The sequence below is a fragment of the Cyprinodon tularosa genome, unplaced genomic scaffold (assembly GCF_016077235.1).
Source record: "Cyprinodon tularosa strain WSP-4 unplaced genomic scaffold, ASM1607723v1 ctg368, whole genome shotgun sequence".
NCBI lineage: Eukaryota > Metazoa > Chordata > Actinopteri > Cyprinodontiformes > Cyprinodontidae > Cyprinodon > Cyprinodon tularosa.
In genome coordinates, this window is record NW_024039083.1 from 1100591 (window position 1) to 1124536 (window position 23946).

Genomic DNA, 23946 nt, shown 5'->3' on the forward strand with positions numbered 1-23946 from the left:
CATCTTTTAACTATTTTAGCAGATTCTCAATTGGCTGTCTGCCATTAGCTTAGAGCGAGAGATAGAGCTGGATGGCATCTGCAAGACACTTAAATGACAGTTCATATCTTTGAAAGTCAGACCAGGGGGAAGCAAACACAAAGAGAAGTGATCCAAACATTGTGCCTTAGGGTACAACAAGATACAGTGGAGCAACAGAGGAAACAAACCTGGCTTAAATGGATAGAAATGCAGATAAAACCTGAACAGCAGCAAAGATTCACAACTACGTTCAACATCGTATCCAGTACATTACAATATTTTTAAAATAAATTGAAAATTTGTGGCTGGTAGAAAAATTTTAAAATTGAAAAAATCTGGGTACTTTTCCAAAGCACTTATGGATCTCCGTGTTGTAATTTTAAATACAATTCAAGATAGCTTAAAGCTTCAATATTTCTGAAGTCAAAATTCTGACATTTTTCAGTAGACCTTTTTTAATGACCCTAATCCTCTTCCATGTAGTGTAATATTGAGCAAAAATGCTGATTCATTATTACAGAGTGCAACCACAGCTATGTATGATGGACTGCATCAATCACACTTACATCCATATTAAACAGTTTGTGGAGCAGAGGAGAACTAGGAAAATGCTTCCTGCTCACAGTATGCCTGCCTGCCTGTTTGCATCCATAACAGAGACCTGATTAGACAGAGGCCTTGTAAAGCCTGTCTTCTGGTTCTGCCAAGAATAATAAGAGCACAGCAGAGAAAATACAGTGACTTATTGATGGTTTGCTGTGAAGCAGCACACAATAAACATCAGAATTATTTTGTGCTAAAAAAAAAAAAGTGTCAGGTTTCTCTTTTTCTTGCTCATAAACACCTCAGTGCGTTTTAGCACATTTTTATTAAACCTCTGGGTGATGCAAATCAATCACTGCTCTCGTTTTACTCTTCGTCTCTCCGTTCCGCCATATTAAACAGACAAATGAAACACAGGAGGAGCCGGATGGAGCCTCAGTGCTCTCCCAGTTCTTTACCTACCCGTCCGTCTATCTGTCCAGAGCGTTTCCATCTCTGCTCCCATCTAGTTTTCTGCTGTTTCCATCGCTCCCTCCTCTTTCTCCTCCCACCCTTTTTTTTCCTGTAACTAAACTGGCTGTGTCTCTCTCCATCTGCTGGTTCTTCCTTCAGCGGCCCTGCACCTGTTCACACCTCCTCTCCTGTTGGCCACCTCTTCCCCCCAACCCTAATCTCCCTCTCGTCTCCCTCCCTCTTTGCTCGCCGCTATGCTGCCAGGCCCGCTCCTGGCTCAGTTAGCCTCTCTGTCATTCAATCCATCTGTCAGCAAGTCAACTTTGTTTACAGCGGGTGGCCGGAGCTTCGTTTCTTCTTCAAGGAACGCTAAAGGCCCCTCCCCTGCTGTCATGAAGGTCAGCATTAAGTCAACTCTGCTGGAAAAAAAAAAAAAAGCAAAATACTGCAGCTTTTAATTTTCATCTCCACCCTGAAGTTTGGACAATGCTGCAAATATGATCATCTTAAGTCTTCAATACAGTGCATGATTATTAGTGGCAGGAATAGCAGCAAACTGAGACAAACATTTGCTGTCGCTGCAGACATTCCCACAGAGAAAAAAAACTGTTCTAGATTGAAGTAATTAGCTGCTGATTGGCCTCTGTCATCATCTCATCTATTCAGAAAACAGAGCGAGAGAAGTTTAAAAATCTTAATTGGCCCAGGCGACTAATGGCCTTAACACAAGAGAAGCAGCCTGGCAGTGCAGGCATCTGTGATTATTTTAAAATAAACATACAAGATACGTACAATATGCTCTCATACTGACCCAATCCAGAACGCAGGACGGCATCAATGCTAAATCTGGGCCCTGCAGAGAGGGCTGTGTTTAACATATGTGGAAATGTTGAAGGTCAAATCTATGTAAAAGTCCTCATTAGACTTCGATTCTACTGTAGAAATAAGATGCTCGTAAAGCAGTGCTTTACAGAAACGTGTGCAGACCTTTTAGAATCTGACCAACACCTGAGGAAAGCTTTCATCATAATCTTCAACTGAGCCGTTACTTTTACACAGTTCATGTTTCTGAGATTAATGCCATAAACATTTCTACAACATTTAAGACCCTGAAGCTAAACTTTAACTGTGAATATACGTCAGTGTTTGCAGAGTAATGTTTGCCGTCTGCTAGTTTTCCTACTTTGTAAGCTTATGAAATAAATTCAGTTTTGAATTATGTTTAGAGCCATTTTTAATTAAATTATTTTTTTTACTGTAACAGAGATGTCTCAGCCTAAAAATGTCCAAACAAAAACAGGTTTGACTGTGTAACATGTTCTGTTATCAGCACCTAAATAATCCAATGAGGTGACTATAAACTTACCTATTACTGAATAAGTTATAGAAGAAAAAGACTAGAAAATGTACGAAGCTCGGATGAATTCATCAAGATCAGTCGACTTTCTTAGGATTCGGTTTTAGGGTTTCATTCTGTTAATTCTTGTTTCTCAAGGGTAATTTTCCTTAAAGAAAAACCAACTCATTCTACATAAAGATTCCATAAAATATTTATCACTAAAGAAAGAAACCAGTGAGAACAGGAAGAACCTGTGGCCAGACTGCACAGTTAAAACTGACAGGAGATATGAGCCACTCAGTAAATTTTGCAGTGTTAAAGTAACACTTTAAGGGTTAAGTTTAGCCCCAATCCGAGAGCATAGTGTTTAATTAACTCTCTACATAGTGTATATCTTACTCCAGTTGTTGTTGTAATAACTCTAAGAGTAAATGTACTTTAACACTGTATATTTGACACTGAATTTACTGTGCAGATCCAGAGACCCAGTCCGGTTGAGGGGTGATAACAGAATCCAGATCAACATTAAGGCCGGGTTATATTAGCCCTTATCACTTTAAATAGGCCCATTTTCTGGCTACTGATCCTACTAGACACCTCTGCAGCCTTCTTCCCTCTGAAAATGTTCTCTATTTGAAACATTTGCTTAAACTTTAGTTTAAGATTTAGAGCCACCATTTCCAAATCTATCCAGATTTTGATTTAAATAGGTAGAGAGATGAACTGGAAGGATGTATACTGATAAAGGTAGCCCTTTAATCATCTAATAAAACTCAGCTTCCTTTGAGTTCACTTTGCTTTTCTTATAAATCATCATTAGAGTAGTTTAGTGTTGTTACAAGATTAACTAATGGTCCAATTGGTTGTTTGGCACCCAATTAAACAAATACTGAATCAGAAAATGTAAATCACCTAATATACAAATCACTAATAAATAAAATACTGATCAATTTTATTTAATGATGCATAAATGTTCTAATAAAGATCAATAATATTAGCCTTATCAATATCATAACCATTTTGAATAATAAAGACAAGAGCCCTTACTAGAACAACTTAGATTTATTGACCACATGGATAAAACCCTCCATGCTGGGCTTATATTCTACATGTGTTGAAATTTCCTTCCCACCTGAGACATCACTAATAATGTCTGAAAAGAAACTCACCTTCCCAGCCTGTCATGATAACAGGGCCAACCAGCAGGAAGGCACAGGAACCGCTTCAGTCTGCTAACCCACCCTACATTTTTTCTTCCAAGCCTTCTGCCAATTTCTCCTAAGCCAATTATTTTAATTAGTTTTGCTGTTCAAGTAAGAGAGGTTTTCTTTTTTGGAGATTTTTCATTTGAGTTTAATTTAAGTAGGTTATTCTTAAGAAGTTTAAGGAAGTTTACAATGAGTTGAATCCTAATATTTTATGTAATCTTACTCTAGAACCGCGGTTCTCAAAGTGTGTGGCGCGACCCACTGGTGGGGAATTGAGACGTGACAGGTGGGGCGCGCCAAGTTCCGGTGTGTGTGTGTGTGACTATAAATGTAGAATGTGTGAGAGCAAACTGTCCTTATAGCTGTATGTTGCCGCTTTTTAGACCAATCAAACCCACAAAGTAATCATTACTAGCCTACATGCAGTCTAATTAAAAGAACATTAGATATGAGAAAAATTTCACCTGGAACTGAAGTGCCAAAATAATGATTGACGTGACGTCGGCATATTATTTGTAACGGAATAAACTTTCGCGCCCCAGTGTTGCCAACTCAGCGACTTTGTTGCTATATTTCAGACCCCTCCAGCGACTCTTTTTTTAAAAAGCGACTAGCGACAAATCTAGCGACTTTTGGAGACTCTTACGTGAAAGCACGTATCGTTCCTTTTCTTGTCCTCCAGCGGCAGGTGCTGCCGTGGGGCGCCTCCCCCGTCCCAACCCCGTTCTCCCCCGCTATCGCAGGAGTCCCTCTCAGCGCTGCAGAGACACAGCATGTTTACCCTCAGCGTCCAGACTGCAAATAAAGCGCACATGCGCCGGGATTGACGGCGCAGGTTGATCATAAATAACTGAATTTGAAATATTTTATCTTAAATAAATAGGACCAGTTTATTGAAATGACGTCTGACTCCACCCTGAAGCTCAGGTTTAATGCTCAGACTAATAGTGAATTCTGGTTTGGAGTGGAGAGGGAGTTTCCACTCATCGGGCAGAGAGCTGTGTGCATTCTTCTTCCCTTTGCTACATCATATCTCTGTGAGATGGGCTTTTCAACTGTTGCTTCACTGAAAACAAAATACAGATCTCAGCTGAACATTGAGCATGACTTGAGAGTGGCAGTATCAAGCCTGCAACCCCGTTTTGAGAAACTGTGCAATGCAAAACAGGCTCATTGCAGCCACTAATGCAGGGATAAATAGACCTGTCTTGCCAGATGGATTTCACTTCTTTTCTTTTATTAACAGATTGCAGAGTGGCACTTTAATTTTTTCTATCTTTGAGCTTGATACAAATTTTGACACAGCTGCATTTTTATTTTCTTTATTTTTGAGCTTGCTGTTATTTGATGTAGATAGTTTGTATTTAGATACTACTTGTTACTTCAATAAAATTGGAAAATTTTAAGATTGTTGCATATTTCATTAGCATTGTGTTGGGGCGATGGGGACAGGCGGGGCTTGAAAATTCCCCCTTGTCCAAAGTGGGGAATGACAGAAAAAGTTTGAGAACCACTGCTCTAGAATAACAGTGACATAGAAGTCCTCTTTTGCAAAGGCCCTCTCAGTGTTAGAAAAATAAATCTCCACATTAAATTGCTTTGTAGCAAAAAGGTTTTGGGTTCAGATCCTTGCCTGGGTTCTTTCTGGAGTTTTTCTTGTGTATGCATGCAGCAACAGTGCTAAAGTTTCATGTTTTCCTGACATGTTGAAGCTCTTAACTGCTCTCAGGAGCTGCATATGAATTGTTTCTAAATGTCTTGATATGAATGTTTTTGGAAATTGCTAAAAAAATATATATATATATATTCCAACTAAACACATTTGAATAACAAGCAGGAAGCCTTTAGTGGGAAGTAAAACCAAAGAAAATATCCGTAATTCAGTGTGTTTAAAGATCATTTTTATTAATTGTTCAGTTTCCTATTTCCTAGTTTAAATTTTTGTACTTTCTGTGTTACTATGTTTTGTCACTTACTCCGTTTTGTGAACATCTCCTGGTACAACCAGGTGAAGGAGACACGACTTCTACGAATGAGACCTGGTTACTGCTGCGGCCATAAGAGGAAACAAAGAGAGAGCTGAGGATGGAGGGCAATAGTTAAAGCAAAAAACTGAAAAAGAGAGGCTATAGGAAGGATAAAAAGAGATGAAAGGCTAAAAAGAGAGATGAATGAGGTAAAAGAGTGACAGTGATAAAAGAAAGAAATGAGGGGAAAGGAGGAGCAGAGAGGGGTTCTGTCATGTTGGATGAAAGCTGTGCCTACTGGGCAGTGGGCACCGAGTAAAGCCACTGATGCTGCCACCCACACAGCAGGGGTGTGTGAAGGCACGAAGTTGACCAGATGACACACACACATCTACACAGTAGATGTGTGTGTGCTGGTTGCAAACAATGCAACCAGCATAGCTCTTAATAATGTAGAAACTCCTGCTTAACCCCTAATAAACTAAATAAAAGTAACCCCGACAGAGATAAGGAGTAACGCCTAGAGAGTGAGCATGCAGCACCGACAGAACGAGACAAGTAGAGAATCAGGTGAAGACCGAGAAGCGGGTAGATGGCAGAGGGCTGGTTCTCTCTTTCGGTCTGTCCTCTAGCAGTAGCTTGTGTATGTAGGCCAGTGTCCCAGGGCACACTTGGCTGGGGTGGCAACAGTTGTAGCCGACAGATTTGCCTCCACGTTGCCTGAGGTCTCTCAGTCAGCGATCTGTCTGCTCGTTCCCTTCCCAGCTCCGCCAGACGGACAGATGACAATTGGTTCTGATAGTCTTCATTTTTTTAAAAAAACGAAGCACGACTTCTGTTAAGCTGACCTGAAACGTATGAACTTGAACTGCTGAAACACGAATTAGGAATATGAGTTCATGAGGAGAGTGAGGCGGCGAATCACTAAAAGAGTTTGAAAGGGTTCTCAGAAAGGTCAAAAGGGGAAGCAGGAAGAAGCAAAAAGACTAAGAAGGAGGACAAGGATTTTTTCCAAAGAATGTCTTTTGATCGCCAAGACTAATTGGGCAGTTCTCTAGTACTAGTGAGTTAGAAGTGGACCATTTTGGACGATGTTGGGTAAGACTAACACTTGATTTGAAAACATTAACTGGTTCCTTCGTGATCCAGATTCCTTTCGGCTAAAGATAGGACCAAGACTTCTTCTCCCTACATGAAAATCCCGAAGAACGTCCATCCACCGGTTTAAATTCTTACTCATTGGTGAGTGTGGCTGAGTCAGTTAGGCTCTACTGATCCTGAATGACTAGTATATCTAGAAAAACCCAAGATAAATTCAGCCAGCTCATTTGTCCAACCAAGAAATCCTGATTTCCTGTTTCCCAGAAAATGTCTCATCTCATCCTTCCGGTAAGATGTTAGGATCTCTAATGTGACTTTGTGGACTGTTAATCCTCTCAGCGTTTTATTTATAAAGATGGTCCCCACAAAAAAAACCTTTGTCTGTTAACCCTAAAGTGCTTTCTATGTATAAATGACATGACAAACACCCAGGAACTGGTTGGGTAGCAGCATAACATAAACGAGAGACAAAGCGTTGAAAATCATATTACAATAAAAGTGGGTCTCAACAGATTGAACGTGAAGCTGAGGAAGAGAGGGAGGTGATGAGCAGGATGGCAGAGAGGGCATTCTGACAGCGAGGAGGGGAGGAAGCAGCAAGGTCTCGTCACCGGGCCAACGGGCCCACCACTGTCAACATCATGCCACTCTGTGCTGAACACACACATACGCACACACGGCTGGCCCACAGCCCTCCCAGCTGCCCTATCCGTAACTGTCTGATTAGTTGTGCTAAGCAGCCCCTCCCCTGCCAACCATGGTGCCATCTGCTACCCAACAACGTGGCCGCCGACCAGAGAAGCACACACTGTCATAGACACTCACTCTCTGGTACACGACAAACCCTGTACCTGGCACTGCCCTGCTGCCATCACTCTCGCCCTCACAGACACACATCAAACTTCACAGACACAGGTGTGGCCCAAAGGTATCAACACATAACATCCCCCCAATGAGATGCACACAGACTCATCAACAAACAACCGCAACACACAAGCACGGCTACTGCAGAGTGTGGTGCATGTATGTGTGTGCTGACAGGGGTTAGACGCCGTTAATGCCAGGTAGAGAAAGGGCAATGGCCTGTTGAAATGTGCGACTATTCACTGGCAGCATTCGAAGATTCATTACGGCCCCTGCTTCTCCTGAGCGGCTGTGGCCCGCGCGGCGCCCCGGCCCTTTTATTCCCGGCCGTGATTGGACAAGTGCCTCCTGTGGAGTTGGTTTGCAGCAGTTTTGTCGCGCCCAGATTTCACTCGCTGCTCAAAGCGAGCCTCTGGCAGGATGAGGCATCTGCTGCCTCACCTTCCTCATTTACACTTCTCCGCCCTCGCACACACACTCGGTTCGATTCAACGCCCTCCCAGGCCTCACTGTCACGATTTACAACAGGAGGGAGGGGGGTAAAGGTGCAGAGCGGTAGCATTGTGGCATGTTTAATAGAGTTCTGGGAAGTTTGTGTGTGAGGGTCGCAGGAGTTGGTCACAAGCAGAGCGTCTGTGTCCTACAGCCTCTGGGCGTCCATCTTAGAAATTCAGGATCCCTCTCTAAAATAATAGTACAGACAAAGACATGACATGTACCTGTGAATTAGTTAATGTTCTTCTCATATATAGAATAATTTGGAAAAAGAGGCAAAACATCTCCCCAGCCTCACTTCTAAAGATCAAGAAAGAATTTAATCTGAACTTCACAGAAGCTAGTTTGTCAGATAAAAACTGTTTTTAATGTATTTAGCACTTTGTGTTCCGCCTCTGCTGAAGTTACACAACTAAATAAATTCAAAATGCAAAACATGTTAATCTAAGTCATTTTTTCTTAAAAATAAGTTAATTTCTTCTTGAATTAAATTTAAATGAGAGTATTTACCAATGGAATAGTACAATTTACACTTGAAATGAGAAAAAAACAGTGTATTGTCTTATTTCAAGTCTATAATATCTAATTATCTTATTTTAAGTGTAAAAATACTTGTTCATTTGGCAGATTATCTCATAAACATGCTCAAATGAAGGTTGAATACACTTATTTTAAGAAATTTCTACCTTTTTTGAATAGTTTTTGCAATGTCTTTCTCTTAAATAATCCTCCTGCATGTTTACCTCTATAATAACCTTTATACATGACTCTCTTTATTTCCTCAGTGCTCAAGCCAAACGAATGAAAGCGTTTTTTCATCATGAAATCAGTACTTTAACTTTCTTTTTAACACCTGAGTGTGTAGTACTAACCTGAAATGGTGTTCTATTGAAAAAAAAAACACCAAAATTAAGTGGGGGAAAAAATGTCTTAAGGATTAAATATTGAAAGCTATGGTACTGTAGTGTACTTGAATCATTTCACGTTTTCTGCTCTTAAAGAACCCTTATCATGCTTTTTCTCAAAAGGTCTCCTCTTTTGGTTAGACAGCGATTGTGAGGAACTGTTCTTAACCTGTGCTGCAGTGTTAGTTACAAGTTTAATAAAAATAAAGAATTAAGACCGAAACCACATTAAGAGTAAAGCACAGACTGCTTATGTGAGGAGAAAAGAGGAATTTCTACAGCTTCCTTTCACATCCTGGAAAAGAAGTAGGCTACTGTTGGAAGAGAACAAATGCTGGCAAACACCCATGAACATAAGAACAAAAATACTGTCTGCACATAAGCAGAATCTACATCATGTATCTGAATCTTGTTCGATTAAGCGGAAATTACAAACAGACTGGGATCACTGCAAAGCCTTTTCAAAACCCCAGATAAAATGCAGGTTTGAGAGGTTTCAACGATATTGTTAAACTGAGCAATCAGGTGGATTTGTTAATCGTACATTTCCTCTATCATAAACTCACGTTTAAGCTAAAGACTTTGTTTTTACATAATGCAAAGGTGGTCAGAAAATTGTGCATTGAAGCTGAAGTTCGGCGTTCCACGTGACACAACATCCATCTTCTGCAGCTCTAAGCTGCTTTATCAGCTGCCTTGTGTCAGCTTTGTTGTTTTAATTTTATTTAATACAATTGGAAAAAAGTTTAAATATATTTCTTTATATATTAGAATATGTTTTCTTATAGTAGACACATTATGCAAACTCTACTTTTTACAAAAAAACAAAACATTTGTTGGGTACTTGTGAGTATGTAGATTTTCAGAAAGCTTTAGTTTAATCTCCCCATATATATTTCCAGTTATTTCATTTTCTATCAGTTTTTTTTTTTTCAGTCCAAGTTAAAGGACTCCAAATCAACAAGTGGATGAACGTAGATATTGGGTGTATTAACTTACATAAGTCATTACAGCGTTCCCCAGCACTAGAACCTACTTCAAGCGTCTGGTTAAGTATATTTTTGTCATTAAAATGTAAATACATCATCAAAGAAAGTTTTTTTTGTTTATATGGAGCACTTGGGAGACCAGTGCTTCTGCAGCTCGGATACATTCAGTAATGTTCTTGATGTTAGCATTAGCTAACTCGTTAAATATGGAGGGGTCTGGTATAAAAGACATGCTCAAGTTGCTTTGGACCTATAATGACTTTTTTTTTTCTGGAAAGCCTCAGCTCAGAACGCACATATAGAAAACAGACAGAATGAAGCAGTTTGTAGAGGAACAAGCATTGGAGATGTCATGATACCTAATGGTTAAAAGTCTTTAGGAAGTCTGTGTTCATTCATATTGTGGTAGCATTTATATCTTAACGGGTATCTGACATGTAGTTTTATATTGAACATATTAGTAACCATACCAGGATTACACTTTGTGTTATTATTGTAAATAATTAAAAGGAGTCGCTGTGAAGCACCTACGAAAAATCACTGAAATGGATGACTGCAAAGCTGCATAAACCAACACATTCAGACCAACGCATTGCAGTTCCACTTTTGGTCCCCTTTAAATTTTTGTTTTTTTCTCTCTCTCTTTTTAAAACAGCTTTTATTATTATTTCTTTTGGTCATTATTAATATTTTTATGTATTTCTTTTTTAATGCTTTTCTTTTTTGTAGTACTTTGAGGTCTTTCTGATGAAAAGTGCAGTATAAATCAAATGTATTATTATTATTATTATTATGGTAGTATGTTTGTGGAACATACTACCAGTTTTAGTCCGTGAGGCAGACACCCTGTCTACTATAAGGCTAGGCTTAAAACGTACCTTTTTGATAAAGCTTGTAGTTATAGTGGCCCAGGTTATCCTGAGTTATCTCTATAGTTATGCTGCTGTAGGCTTAGACTGCTGGAGGACATAGGGATCCTTTTTTACAGCTTTCTACAAAAGATATTTACAAACAAAAACAAAACAAAAAGGTTTTACTCTTGGTTAAGAACCGTTCTAAAATAAAATAATGTTGTGATGTTGTGATAATGTTGTGATGACTATTAGGGATGGGACACCATGTTTTTCCTGACATTGCTCTAAAACAAAGGAATATAGAGAACTGGTTGTTTAAAAGAATCAAAATTGCTATTCAGACCAGACTCTGCTACTTCCTCTCTACATTAATGTCATTTCTTTCCACCAATGAGAAACAAATTGAACTTAACTCACAATTTTTACCAACTATATCCCTTTAATTACTGTTAAGTTACAGATTGTTACAATTAGAATCTTTAAAAACTTGTATTAACCTAAACTGATCTACTTTCCTGTCATTGGGGTTTTCGTAGAATGTTATTTAGCTGTTTATCAATAGATCCTATGAAAATATCTGTTCTGTTAGATTTAACCCTCTGTATAAAGTTCACCATCAACTGTCTGCTAGTAATGTGTCTGACTCTCTGCTGTCACTCTCATGAACATGAATGCCTGATTTCATGGGGATAACAGAAATGGTCGAAGATTTGCTGCCTCACAGATATCGAACTTATCCCGAACCGAAGCAGGCTGCCAGCATTGAATCCCTAACGCATGCAAATGTGCAGTGGCCACTCATTTCTATTCTGGCATGTGTGGGGAGTGGAGTTTTGCTGGGCGCTTTTCAGGCCGGCCTTTGGGATGTGTGAACACAACAAAGGGAGATATGAACCGCAATGGAAACAACAAAAGAAGGGAAGAAAGTAAAGAAAGACTGAAGCAAACAAACAAACCAAACTTAGCAAAGCCCTCTGCTGGGCTGGGGCCGGGACTGGAGCGAATGTGTGCGTATGTGCGAGGCGATGTGAGCAGAGTGCTGGGGATTAGGACAGATCCTGGGCTGTCCAACTCACAGCTGGCTGATGATCCAATCCTAGAGCACAGCGCGGCGCACCAGCCGCCGTGGGACCCCCCCGAGTGCGTGCCTGCATCTGCGGGTGTATGAGCGCTTGTGTGTAGAGGCATGTGGGTTCAGCTGATGTGCATACGAATGCACATGTCTGTGGAAATTAACTTGCACGAATTGGGGTGCAACTGGTTGAAAACCACATGTAGAGTAAAGTGAGTAAGGGATGGTTGGCCACGCTTCTGTCAACTGTTCGAATGAATAGAGGACATGTGAAAGAGTAGAGGGAAAAAGTCACAAAAAGATCAAAGTGCTTTTTTAACTCAAAGGATGATCACACAAATAACTTCCAGTTTAGCTGCAGCTTTCCTACTAAAGCTACAAACGCTAACATGTCTTTTTAGTTAGGAAGGTAAAGTGGATAAAATCCCTAGAAATATTTATATGAACAGAGAAGAAGAAGAATAGTAAGAGCACATAGTTAAAGGTTGCCGGCCTGCTGAAGGGTGAGCCTCTTCCCTCAGATTCATTTTCTCCATCAGTTCCAGCCAGCTTTATCGTACCAGATGAAGAAAAGACTACCCACAGCATGATGCTACCACCACCATGCTTCACTGTGGAGAGGGAGAAGTCAGGATGATCTATTTTTGATAAAGTGTCCCTTACTTTGTGCTTTAATTTCCACAATTACAAAAATACTCCACAAAGAAATAAAAGTTAAAAGTTACAGTCCAGAATCAAAGAAAAAATAGAAGGTATGAGGGACAAAATGTGAATACTTGGGTACAAAATAGGGCTACATATTCCTGGAGACGCAACCTGACACAGAGAGCTGTACCAGCCTAGGTATGCTGGACGTTTCCTGTTTTACGTGTCGCAATCATTTGCTTTCAAATGCAATCATAATATTTCTGTTAGAACGGAATATTTTGGTAAAAATTAAAATCTTGAGTTGCTTTTGCTTCAAATGACTAAAATTGAATTTTAATGACTACATGCTGGGCCAAGTCAACAGCTGTCAAACATCTAATCCGCACCAGAGGACAGATAAAACTATAAACCCATTCATGCACACAGTGACACACGCCGAGTTAAATGGTTCAGTACAGTGGCTCCTCCAACACAGGTCAAAGTCATTGTGTTTGCCACATTAATATGCACATCATTCTCCACAGCTGGTGGGAAAAATAAAAAAAAACACACACCCACACATACACCGTCTCTAGCTTTAAACACACACCAGCCCACCATGAAGCCAATGTGTAAGTGCTGGCAAGCCGACAGACTAACACACTTGAAAAGAGATTAAAGCAAAAAGCTGCAACAAACTCAAACACAAACGCTGACAAATAAACACACAAAGATCCAGAATACTAGCACCACACGGCCCCCAGCACCACAGGACATTTCTGCCACATCTGTGCCCGGCTCACAAGCATCGGCTGAGGGTAACGGGGGTGAGACAGAGTCCTTAGCGGCTGGGGTGGTCCAGCAGAGGGTGAGCAACAGCAGCTGACAGGAGAAGGAAGGAAGGAAGGAAGGAAGGAAGGAAGGAAGGAAGGAAGGAAGGAAGGAAGGAAGGAAGGAAGGAAGGAAGGAAGGAAGGAAGGAAGGAAGGAAGGAAGGAAGGAAGGAAGGAAGGAAGGAAGGAAGGAAGGAAGGAAGGAAGGAATATAATAGTGTTAAATAATGTTTGAAATAATGTTTATTTTCATTTAACTTCTGGAACAGTTTAAGTTATTAAAAGAGGCAAGGAAGGAATCTAAAAAGGACAAAAATCCCCTGAACTTAAAGATTATTAATAATAATTCTGATTATTTATTCTTTTTTTTTTTTTAAGGAAAACAGAGAGAGAGAGCCGGTAGTGCCTGCAGTGAGGATGGCTGCAGAGCTCAGGCAGGAGGTACGGAGGCCAGGCTGTCCAGTGACCATCGGCCATGCTGTTGTGTTTGTGTGTGCTGAGGCGTGTGTGCACGCCAGGGATAGAAGAAAGGCTTAGGCGACAATTTGGCTCTGCTGGAGCTGATGCTGGGCTGGGCACTGGCCTGGTAGCACGAAGCAGGCAGCGTGTATATGTGTGAGCATGTTTATTGCATTATGCTGTGGCATGCTTAACAGGATTAGAGGTGACCTAGTGAGGTCCAGTTGGTACCGGGACCGCCGCACAGCGGCATGCATGCGCGTTTGTCTGTGTGTGTGGCTTGTATAATAGGATTAACCATTACCTGGTGCGGTACAGTTGGTGTGCTGCTCTGAACTGGACTGAGCTGAGCTGGGCAGGGGCTGGGCAGAGGGGGTGCTGTGTGCCCGTGAGTGTGTGTGTGAGAGTGTGGTGGCATGTATAATAGGATTAGGTGTTACCTGGTGAGGTGCAGTTGGTGCTGGGCATTTGCCAGCTGTTCTTCTAGGCTCAGGGCTTTGGTCTGCCATTGGCTTCCAACCCTTTGGGCCGCATCCAGACGCTGTCGACAGCAAACCAGCTCTGAGCTCAGACTTTCCACTTCCTGTCCCACAGAGAGGGAAGGAGAGGAGTTAGCGAGGCCAGGGAATCATTCACAACACCAGTCTTCTACCATCGCACATTTATAACACTAGACCATGATTACAAGGTAGTAAACATGATTACTGCTTGATAAGCAAAGAAAAAAAAAACTATTTTCTAAATGAAGCTAAGAAATAAACCAACATTTTCTTATCTATAAGAACAGCTAAATAAAGTACAGATCTAGTAAAACGTTTAATACTATTATCAATTGTAGAGATTGAAATATATTGCTCTAATCTACTAAAGCAGTAGCCTCAAACTCGAATTCTTGCAGAACATTGTCTTGAAACTTTTTCATGTGTCCCTTTTGCCCTACACACCTGAATAAATATGCTTAGCTACCTTACTAGCATCCAGTAAAGTTCTGCAGAGTTCTGCTAATCATATTGGTGTCGGGTGTGTTGAAGCAAAGACGCATCGAAATTTTGCAAAAACCCAACCCCTCAAGGACTGAACCTTCAAACCTCTGTACTAAAAACTGGCTTGTATAAAAACCTATGCAAAACTGATCCACTAACCAGGTGCAGACTATGTTTGCATCTGTGACGTCAGCTTAACCCTTTATAGGCCACTCAGAGAAATATTTTGGACATCAGCATTTCGAGCCAATAGTGTTATAGGAATCCTGTACAAGATATTATAACTTTTGTAACATTGAAAATCTGTATATGTTGATATCAAAAGTATATCTCATGAAACGGCCACTTGCCCTAATATATTAAGAAAAAGAACAAAAGTGCTTCATTAAGAAATTAATGAAAAACACTCCCAGAGTGAAAGAAACAGATTTTTTGTTACAGCATAACCTTAGAGTATTTAGAGTAGTACTTTTTTGACTTAGCTTATTGAGTTTTTAACTTTACTTTTTAACATTTCATTTAGCTTTTTTACTTTTTTCAACATAATTTACAGAAGGTATTATATAAATCAAGGGGTCATCTAATTTGTCAAATGCCAGAACTACATAAACAGCCACATAGTAGTAGATATAAATCTTGAGTTTCTAGACCTAACTGAGGGATGGGGGGGATTCCATTTGTATGGGGTATGCAAGTGATCAAAAATGGTAAGTTGCCCTATAAAGGGTTAATAGTAGAACATATTCTCACCATAAGAAAATGCTAAATACTGGGAAGTGGTTTTACAAATGGAATAAAATACCACCTGCGCTGTGATTCATCAAACCTGAAACAAGTGGAAGCAGTTTCTGTGTCTATATTAAGACCACTTAAAGGCAGGCGCTAACTGACATGCAGATATATCTGCAACCATTGTGACAAGAAGGAAGCATAGGCACAATGACAGACGGCAACATATTTGGACTTTCAGCAATGAAAAGAGACGTCGTCTTTCAAGTAATACTATTTTTGAGGGAAAACTCCTAGCTGTGTTGCTTTTCTGTCCATTTGTTAAACATATTTCAGGGTCAAAACGAATAAAATGCTGTAAATGAACGGAGATCAAAAAAGGAAAACAAGCAGGTACAGAAAAGTTTGACAACACACTTAAACCAATACGGTTGCAGTTAACAGTTTATATTAAAAAAAAAAAAAATGTCAAAGCAAGCTCTAAACAACTCGGGTTTTACCTTTGATTTGAAGCAACTTAGAGACTCTGCACTTTTACAGTTTTCTGGAAGTTTGTTTCCAATAAGTGGAGCAAAAGAACTAAAGGATTTGAGGCAGAAAACCTGAGAGGTTTGTGTGTTTTATCCACTGACAACAAGTCTGGGTTTTTTTGTAACTTGTGGCTTACAACCGGTCTGTCTTTTGAGAAGGATTTTTTTTTTTTTGACAAACTGCAGCACTGATCAACATGAAGGTGCTCTTTAAAAAAAAAAAAGATAAAAGTTTTGTCTTCTGTTTTTGAACCTGTTGAAACATTTCTTAAGGATTTATTTTGGGAAAATCAAAAATTTTTTGCTCACTTTTCTTTCATAAAATATTTAGTAAGTAAAAAAATACATGAATTCTCAATGTAATAAACCAATGTTTTTTGTTTTTTTTTTATTCTGAGGTGTCTGAAATAATGATGTGCTGGAATTAAATTGCTTTCAGGAATAAAAAAAAAAAAAGACCTTGGTTGGTTACAACAGTTGGAATGATTCACGTCCAATGAAACAGAGAAGGTCCTTTGCCTTCTCCTCTGCCTTCTTCTCCACATAGGGATTATACCTACCATCTGTGTGCTGTACTGTTGCAAACCGAGTCTGTCTTTATGACAGAAATCCACTCTGCTCTCCTAAACTTTACAAAGCACAAACAAAATCCCCATTTAAAGAGGGCAGTCAGTACCAGTTCTGTACCGGCCATCCGTTGTAGCTAACCTGCAACATGCCACATAATGGAGCATACTTTATCTCTCCTCCTTTAAATATATAATTTAGAATTCAAAATTTATTTTTAAATGATATTTTTCTGATTTCCTTTTATTTCATGGTATATTTATAATGTATTCGATTAATAAATAAATGCATTTCTAGACAAAGTTTATTTAAATTATCATTTTAAATTTGTTATTAATTATTTGGGACATTTAATTACTCAGTTGTATATTTTATAATATCATCACATATTTAATATTTAAATCTAAATTAGATAAATAAGTCAAATTATTTAAAATAACTTTTTTAATTGATTTGAATATAACTCCTATTCCTCCATATGCCTCAAGGATCACTTCAAAAATAATAGTAAAAACCAATGTCCTGACCTCCCAACAGATAATGAAAACCAAAAATTAAGTCTCACAGGAAATCTTGTGCTTCATAAAATAAACAGATTCGTAGCCCAGAAATATTGTCCAGAAGACAGTATTTTATACTCCTCTGTGTAGAAGATAAGTAACAAAAGGTCTCCGTTAAAGAAGCTGCCTGTGTTTTTTAATGTAACACTGTATGAAAGGAAAATGTCTTGAATCAAGGGTTGGTTAAGGCGGTAGTTCCCAAACATTTATCTCCCCCCTCCTTTACTTTAGAAGATTTTTTTCTCATAACTTTTCAACAAGAAAAGTCAACAGCAGTAGATCAAATATTGCAGTAAAACAAAACACATTTAAAGCGTAATTACTTTAAGTGTAACTGTTTGTTTTACTGTGTGACATTAAAATACACAGACATTGCCATCGTAGAGGTCTGAGAACTAATGGGTTAGCAATTCCCAAGACTGCAGGTAGAATTATTGCTTCAGTAGCCATTAAACATCTGAGACAAGCTGAAGGCCAGTGATTAGGCAGCATGGGCTTCCCTTGCACCATTTTTCAATCTATAGGCTGAAATAGCAGAAATATTACAATCATAGGTTGAACTGATAATTTATGTTAATCAGTTGCAAAAATAAAAAAAAATAAAATCAGCAGCTGAATGAAGACTAACCTGTGCAGCTTTTTCCAACTCTCGGCTTGTCTTGGCCTTTAGCTCTCTGAGCTCTCTCTCAGCCTCCTCTTTTTTCAGGCTGGCATTACTGAGTTGATATCGCAGATCTATGGATACCTAAAGAAGAGCGCAATGCATTAAAAAAAAAAAGCAGGTCGACATAGCAAATTATTCATAATTAGCTAGGTTTTAAGTGACTTGCAAACACCCCTGCTTTGATATACTTTAAAAGGATCACAAAATGTTTAACTTCCCTGATTGATGCATGTATGTTTTTTTTTTTTTTACTTTTTATCTCCTTCTTGAAAGTCAAATGCCACATTAAACGAAACACCTCAAAACTGAAAACAATTAAATTCTTTATTCTATTTGGAATACAAATAAAATGCCAAAACTGATGTTCTGCTGCCATCTGCTGGAAAAACAGGGTCATTACAAATCTCCAATGTTTAAATAGCCTGCCTCAGTCTACAGCTTTAAGAATGGGACAAGCAGAAAAAGGGGAAGTAGGTCTTATATTTCAACCTCACTGCTGTGTCATGTTAAAGCTAAAGATGTCCGACCAGGCTCTATGCTTGACATCAAGTCGAGGTATTATAAAAGCTGCAGTAAAGTGTAAACAGTTGCACCTTTGTGTTGTCTTGTTCCCAGCTGGATAGTTTGCTGAGAGCGTCCTCCAGCTGATTGGTCAGAGAGCTCTTGTCCCGGTGAGCTCGCTCTAGCTGCCCTTCCAGCTCAGCGACACGCTGAGAAAGGCCGGATGCCTGGAAAACAGACATTTACTTTGAAAGGCATCTTATGAGGAAATACATTTAATTAGCTTTATTTGATTTTATTACTTCAGTCACATTTAAAAAGATATTACTATGCCCTCAATCTTTGGCAATTGTACACATTTAAAATCTATAGATTTTCTAAGTGGATGGCCATGATTCCTTAGGGGTTTTTAGTCAAGATGTAGTCTTCCAGATTTTTAGATCATGGCTTGAACAGAGCTCTGTGAGATGTTCAAAAAGAGAATAATGTTGTTTTTTTAACTTTCTCTCTAACCTGTCTGTTGCATCCTTATTGCTGCTTGTACATCAATGCTCTCTAAATAACACCTAAGGCCTCCTACAAACAGCTGCACCAATACAGCAATTAAGTCACACACAGCAGGTCTAAGTCCTGAAAGTTACGACTCAAAGCTCATTTAAAAATCCAATTAATAAGACTAATACACTGAACATTTTAAGGTTTGGATTTCTGAAATTTTTTAAAAGCAAATTATTTTCCTTCCTACCTTCTTTATAAATATTTACTGTATAAAACCCCAGTCAAACGCGCTGACTTGCTGGGTTTCATCACGTTAGGTGAGATTTACCATTTGTGCCAGCTCTTCCTTTTGTTTGCGTGCCTCCGCCCGGCCCTCCTCTCTGGCCTCTGTCATCTTGGCCTGCAGCACATGTGCTTCTCTGTCCAGCTGTTCCCTCCGGCGCGCCAGCTCCCTGGAAAGCTGCTCACACTGCACCTCCACCTACTCGCACACAAATAGATACGGAGAGCTCATCAGAAGGAGAGGAGAAAAGGAATGAAAATAGCAGACATGTTATGAGCAATACTCTGAAAACCGTTACTGACTCTAGTTTTTTGTAGATTTGCTTCTTCTGCCATCTCCACTGCCTGTTTGACCTGAAGACAGGCTGACCACTCCCTCTGTTGGGCCTCTTGCTGACTAGCCCGTACCGCACGCAGAGCTGCCAGTAATTCGTCCCGCTCCCTGAGACGTAAAGAGCACAGTCATTCTCTTTTTCGGATGGTTCTCCCAACTTCCGATGGCAGCCCTGACAACTTACTTAGTGAGCCTATCAATAGCCTGCACATGCAGATCTGCATGAGTTCCAGCCAGCACCGCCTCATGCTGCGCACACTGCACACACAACCCGGCCACACAGGGAGCTCCATCAGCTTTTGATGCTCCTGCAACCTGCTTCTCTTTGTGTCTCAACCGAACCTTCACCTCCTCGCACTCCTTCTGGCTGACTGAGAGATCTTTTCTGTCAACAGCAGCAGAAAAGTGGATCAATCTCAAAAGGAACGGGGGAGAGAAAAAATATGCCGTGTATAGCTTTGAAAAGACTGACCTGAGAGAAACCAGCTGAGCCTCCAAGCTTTCAATCTGGGCCTGGTGGATCACTTTAAGCTGCTCCTTTATAGTGACAGGAGAGATCGATGTCAGGGCATCAAATAATATACTGCCAACAGCATTTATACAACATGAACTAAATGGAAAATGTGTAAAACAAAAATACACATATAAATATACATATGAGCCAACATTTCATAAAACTGTGTTATGGACAACCAGACTCCAGGTTCAGGTTTCTCAAGTCTAACCATCTTTTCTTTTTTTTTCTCCCCCACCTAAGGCCTGACCGCCAAAAGACCAATAGAATTAAGAAACAAAATAAGTACTACATACATTTATCCAGGAAGTGTGAATTCTGCAGTTCACTGACTCAATCTGCTGGGTTTCCATATTTGGAAAACTTTTCACCCAATCTGTCTGTGGGATTTCATTCAACTGACTCTATAAAGTACCTTGAGATGGCATGCATCAAACAATAATAATAATTAAACTGTATTGACCTCCCATTGGACAAATTTAGCTCTGCATTTGACCCATCCCCTTGGGTAGCAGTGGGCTGCCACCGTGTGGTGCCCGGGGAGCAGTTTGGGGTTAACGGTCTTTGCTCAGGAACCCAGAGTTCAGGCTGTGGGGATTGAACCGTGCACTTGAAGCCCTCTAAGAACACAAACGCACTGCTCTAACCACTATGCCAACACTCCCCTAAATAATCTCTAATCTAAATAATCTCCTATGCTCAGAAGCAGGTCGTCCGGTTACCTTCAGACAAGTCCTTTAACTTCACACACCTGAAGTAAATAAACAAGCTCCCTTGATAGCATGTAGCCAGTCTCTGCAGAGCACTGCTAAGGAGCATATAATGATGCTAAAGCAGAGACACATCTAAATGTTGAAGGAAACCAGCCCTAAAGGACTGCAGTTTAGGACCATAATGGATTAATTTACCTAAAGGAGCATCAAAGTTCATGATTCAACAAAAGAGAGGATGTAGGGGGAAAAAAAAGATCTTTGCATGATGTTATTTTGACCAGCATTTCTGGCATTTTTAAACCAAAACCCCTTGATGATCCCAGTTTACCTTTGGACAAATATTTGGTGAAACAAAAGTGAAGTTTTCTGAAAGTCTTACATCCCGTTACATCTTGAGTGCAAATCACAACATATAAGAAACAAAGATCAAGAACAGTAGTGGTAGTATAATCGTTGGGATCAGTTTGCCGCTGCAGGATCCAGAAAACATGCATTAATGCATACTCTATCAGAAAGCTTTACAGCAGGGCATATCCAGCCTCTCAGAAGTATCTGTGTTCCCACACACCTCCTCTGTATGGAGTAAAGTTACCCTGAGTCCTCCTAATCACTTGATTCTTGGACTCAGGTGTGTTAAAGCAGGGACAGGACACCGGAGCTAGAGGACCAGGATTAAAGAAACCCGCCTTAAAGAAGTGTCCAACCAGCAGCCCATGAAACTGAGCCTAACCCTAACCCACACCGCATCAACGAGCTCAGCACTGAACAGTTTTTTTTATTACTTTTCCCATGTATTATTCTAAAAGCTGATATTTAATTAATACCCTGAGCTAAATCTGGACTGCGATGGAATTAAGATGTTGTTAAAAGACTTTAAATCAGCCGTTTGCTGGGAGACAATCTGTAAAGAAGACTTAGTTACATGTAAAATGTGGTAAGGCATCTAAAAGTCTAAAGTGTGGGAAAAAAGGACAAACTCAAAATACAGGAGAGCAGTGAGCATGCACTTTTTAATGTTTATGTGCATTGCTTTATTTTGTAAAAGAGGCTTCCAGATATGAAAAGGCTGAAAACTTATTGTAACACAAATAAGGGATTTATGCATACCCTCATTGTGCTTACCAGATAATTTTTCCATGTGTTTGTCTCTGTTTTTGAGGATATCACGCTGTCTTCACACCCCTGAAGAAATAACACATACAGGTAACCATACAGTATAAACTCTTGGATTACTTGTTAATTATCACAACTCTAATTATTATATAGATTTAACAAATCTTTCAGAGTTCTATCAATGACCTTTGATTTGAGCTCCGACTGTAGCTTCTCATTTTCAACCACCACAACTCTGATCCGCTGTTTCAGTTCCTGCAACTCCTCCTAAAGAAAAACATGCACAGGAAACGGCTCAAAACTCACAGTAATTCTGACCAGATTTTTTATTAGGGCTGGGCGATAAGGCTTAACAATTTAATCGTTGATATTTTTTTCTGTACGAAATCCAATTTATCAATTTCTCATTTTGCACTTACGTTTAAAAATAAAAATTCTAAATTAAATATATGAAAATAAAATGACAGAAAAATTGCTTTTATTTCAATCTTCTCTTCCAGGAGGAGGATTTATTTTAAACTGCAATTTAACCACTAAAAAAAAATCATGTTTCACAACAAAAATACAACATAGCAGATGTTTGCAACTAGTAGAATTACACAGTAAGCTAGTTTATCAGTTATAAGGACAAATCTATAGATAAAAAGTAATGCAGTGATGTCAGTCTGAGTTATCGAAACCCGAGGAGTGGTTGGTATAAAAAAAATCTACATTTTTCAAAAAATAAATCTTCATAAACCAAAAAACTTATTAAATGATAAACTTGATTATTGCCCAGCCCCGTTATATACACACATACAATGCCATTGTCACATATTGACAAGGGAATGGCGGGATGTCTAAAACTCTTTTAGATAAATGTATTGATTAATTATATGTCTATTTGGGTAAATTTTTTAAAAAATGTGATGAAATACATCTTTAGCTGCAGTAAAATCCCATTTTGACATCCACTGCAGCCAGTGAACCTATGAAATAATTTATTGTTTGTTTGTGTTTTTCCTTCCACAGAAAAAAAATATATTAGAATGAACTTTTTTTGAGCATTCAGTGAGGAGATTTTCTACTGCAGTAAATTATAAGCTTAGGCTAAATATTCTGCTACCTCATTTTAGGGGTCATCATTATATGGGGAGGATTCTGTTTATATACGTACACATTTATGAGTACAAACCTTGCAGAACTTTACTTCAGCCTCTAGGTGCTGGATGTACCCTGACTGATCATAATTCATAGGAATCAAGTCCTGAAAGGCAGGTAAACTGGGCCTGGCTTCCTGCTGCGCCCTCTAAAGGGGGAAGAATCATAAAATGGCACAACATAAAGTACTGAAATGATCGTTAAGCCAGAATTTTAATCATAAACAGGGCTGATTAAAAAGTATAGAGTCCCAATAAATGTTTAATAATTAATGCAACACATGTACCTTGGATGGAGATCGTCTCTCTGGAAGAGGCAGAGAGGAGGAGATTTCCCTGCTCTGCTTTAGAAGGAGGCTCTTCAGCTGGTTAACTGCACAAAAAAACAAACAAGACAGGTTTCAGTATAGTGTAGCTGTATTCTTTATATACAGACGGTTTAGTTACAGTGATTCACCAGCTTCACTCTGCGTCTTGTGAGTCCACGCTGCCTTGTCCTCTTCAGCCGCTGTTGTGAGGAGGTTAGCTCCACCGGGTTGGACGTCCTCTCCATCAGAGTCCAGCTGCTCCAGAGTGCTTCTCAGCTGCTGGAAGCTCAGGTTAGCTCGCTCTGAAATGGCCAAACACATAATAGCATCATGTGGAAGTAAAACAGTTGCAGTATTTCAGCTCAGTGGTAATATACAAGCAATGATACATTAACTGATGGATTAGGATTGATGTTTTGACAAAATAGGGTAAAAGTATTATTTGGCTATACAGGTTTTATTATAGTCCTATAACTTTTTCTTTTTTCGGTCCATAAATGGAAGATTTTCACTCCCACAAATTGCAGTCACTTCCACACTTGAACAGCAGGTGGAGTAAGATTTAGAGAGGACTGTAAAACGTACTCCACACAGGAGTAAAAAAAAAAAAACCTTTTAATAAAAACTTGCATAGATAAAATGTTTTGGGACTCATGAGACCCTCGCTGTAATTCTTATATAATGTATGGTTTGACCAGTTCTATTTTGTCTGAAGCAAACTTCCCACGTTTGGTACTGATATTCTGCCACCTTACTGGAGGAGGTTGCAGCTAACGCTCCAT

General features: G+C 39.5%; 1 protein-coding gene across 1 annotated transcript in view; it reads right to left on the minus strand.

The window, feature by feature from the left end:
- sdccag8 (SHH signaling and ciliogenesis regulator sdccag8) overlaps nucleotides 1-23946 on the minus strand; it is a 60767-nt gene that overhangs the window by 35273 nt on the left and 1548 nt on the right. The window contains exons 2-13 of the mRNA XM_038296099.1: nucleotides 23314-23466; nucleotides 23144-23229; nucleotides 22892-23005; nucleotides 21904-21984; nucleotides 21727-21786; nucleotides 19850-19914; nucleotides 19562-19762; nucleotides 19347-19485; nucleotides 19090-19242; nucleotides 18356-18490; nucleotides 17727-17843; nucleotides 14170-14312 (exon numbers count right to left, since the gene is read on the minus strand). Of these exons, the coding sequence (XP_038152027.1) occupies nucleotides 14170-14312; nucleotides 17727-17843; nucleotides 18356-18490; nucleotides 19090-19242; nucleotides 19347-19485; nucleotides 19562-19762; nucleotides 19850-19914; nucleotides 21727-21786; nucleotides 21904-21984; nucleotides 22892-23005; nucleotides 23144-23229; nucleotides 23314-23466 (1447 nt within the window). The remainder of the gene's footprint in view (nucleotides 1-14169; nucleotides 14313-17726; nucleotides 17844-18355; nucleotides 18491-19089; nucleotides 19243-19346; nucleotides 19486-19561; nucleotides 19763-19849; nucleotides 19915-21726; nucleotides 21787-21903; nucleotides 21985-22891; nucleotides 23006-23143; nucleotides 23230-23313; nucleotides 23467-23946) is intronic.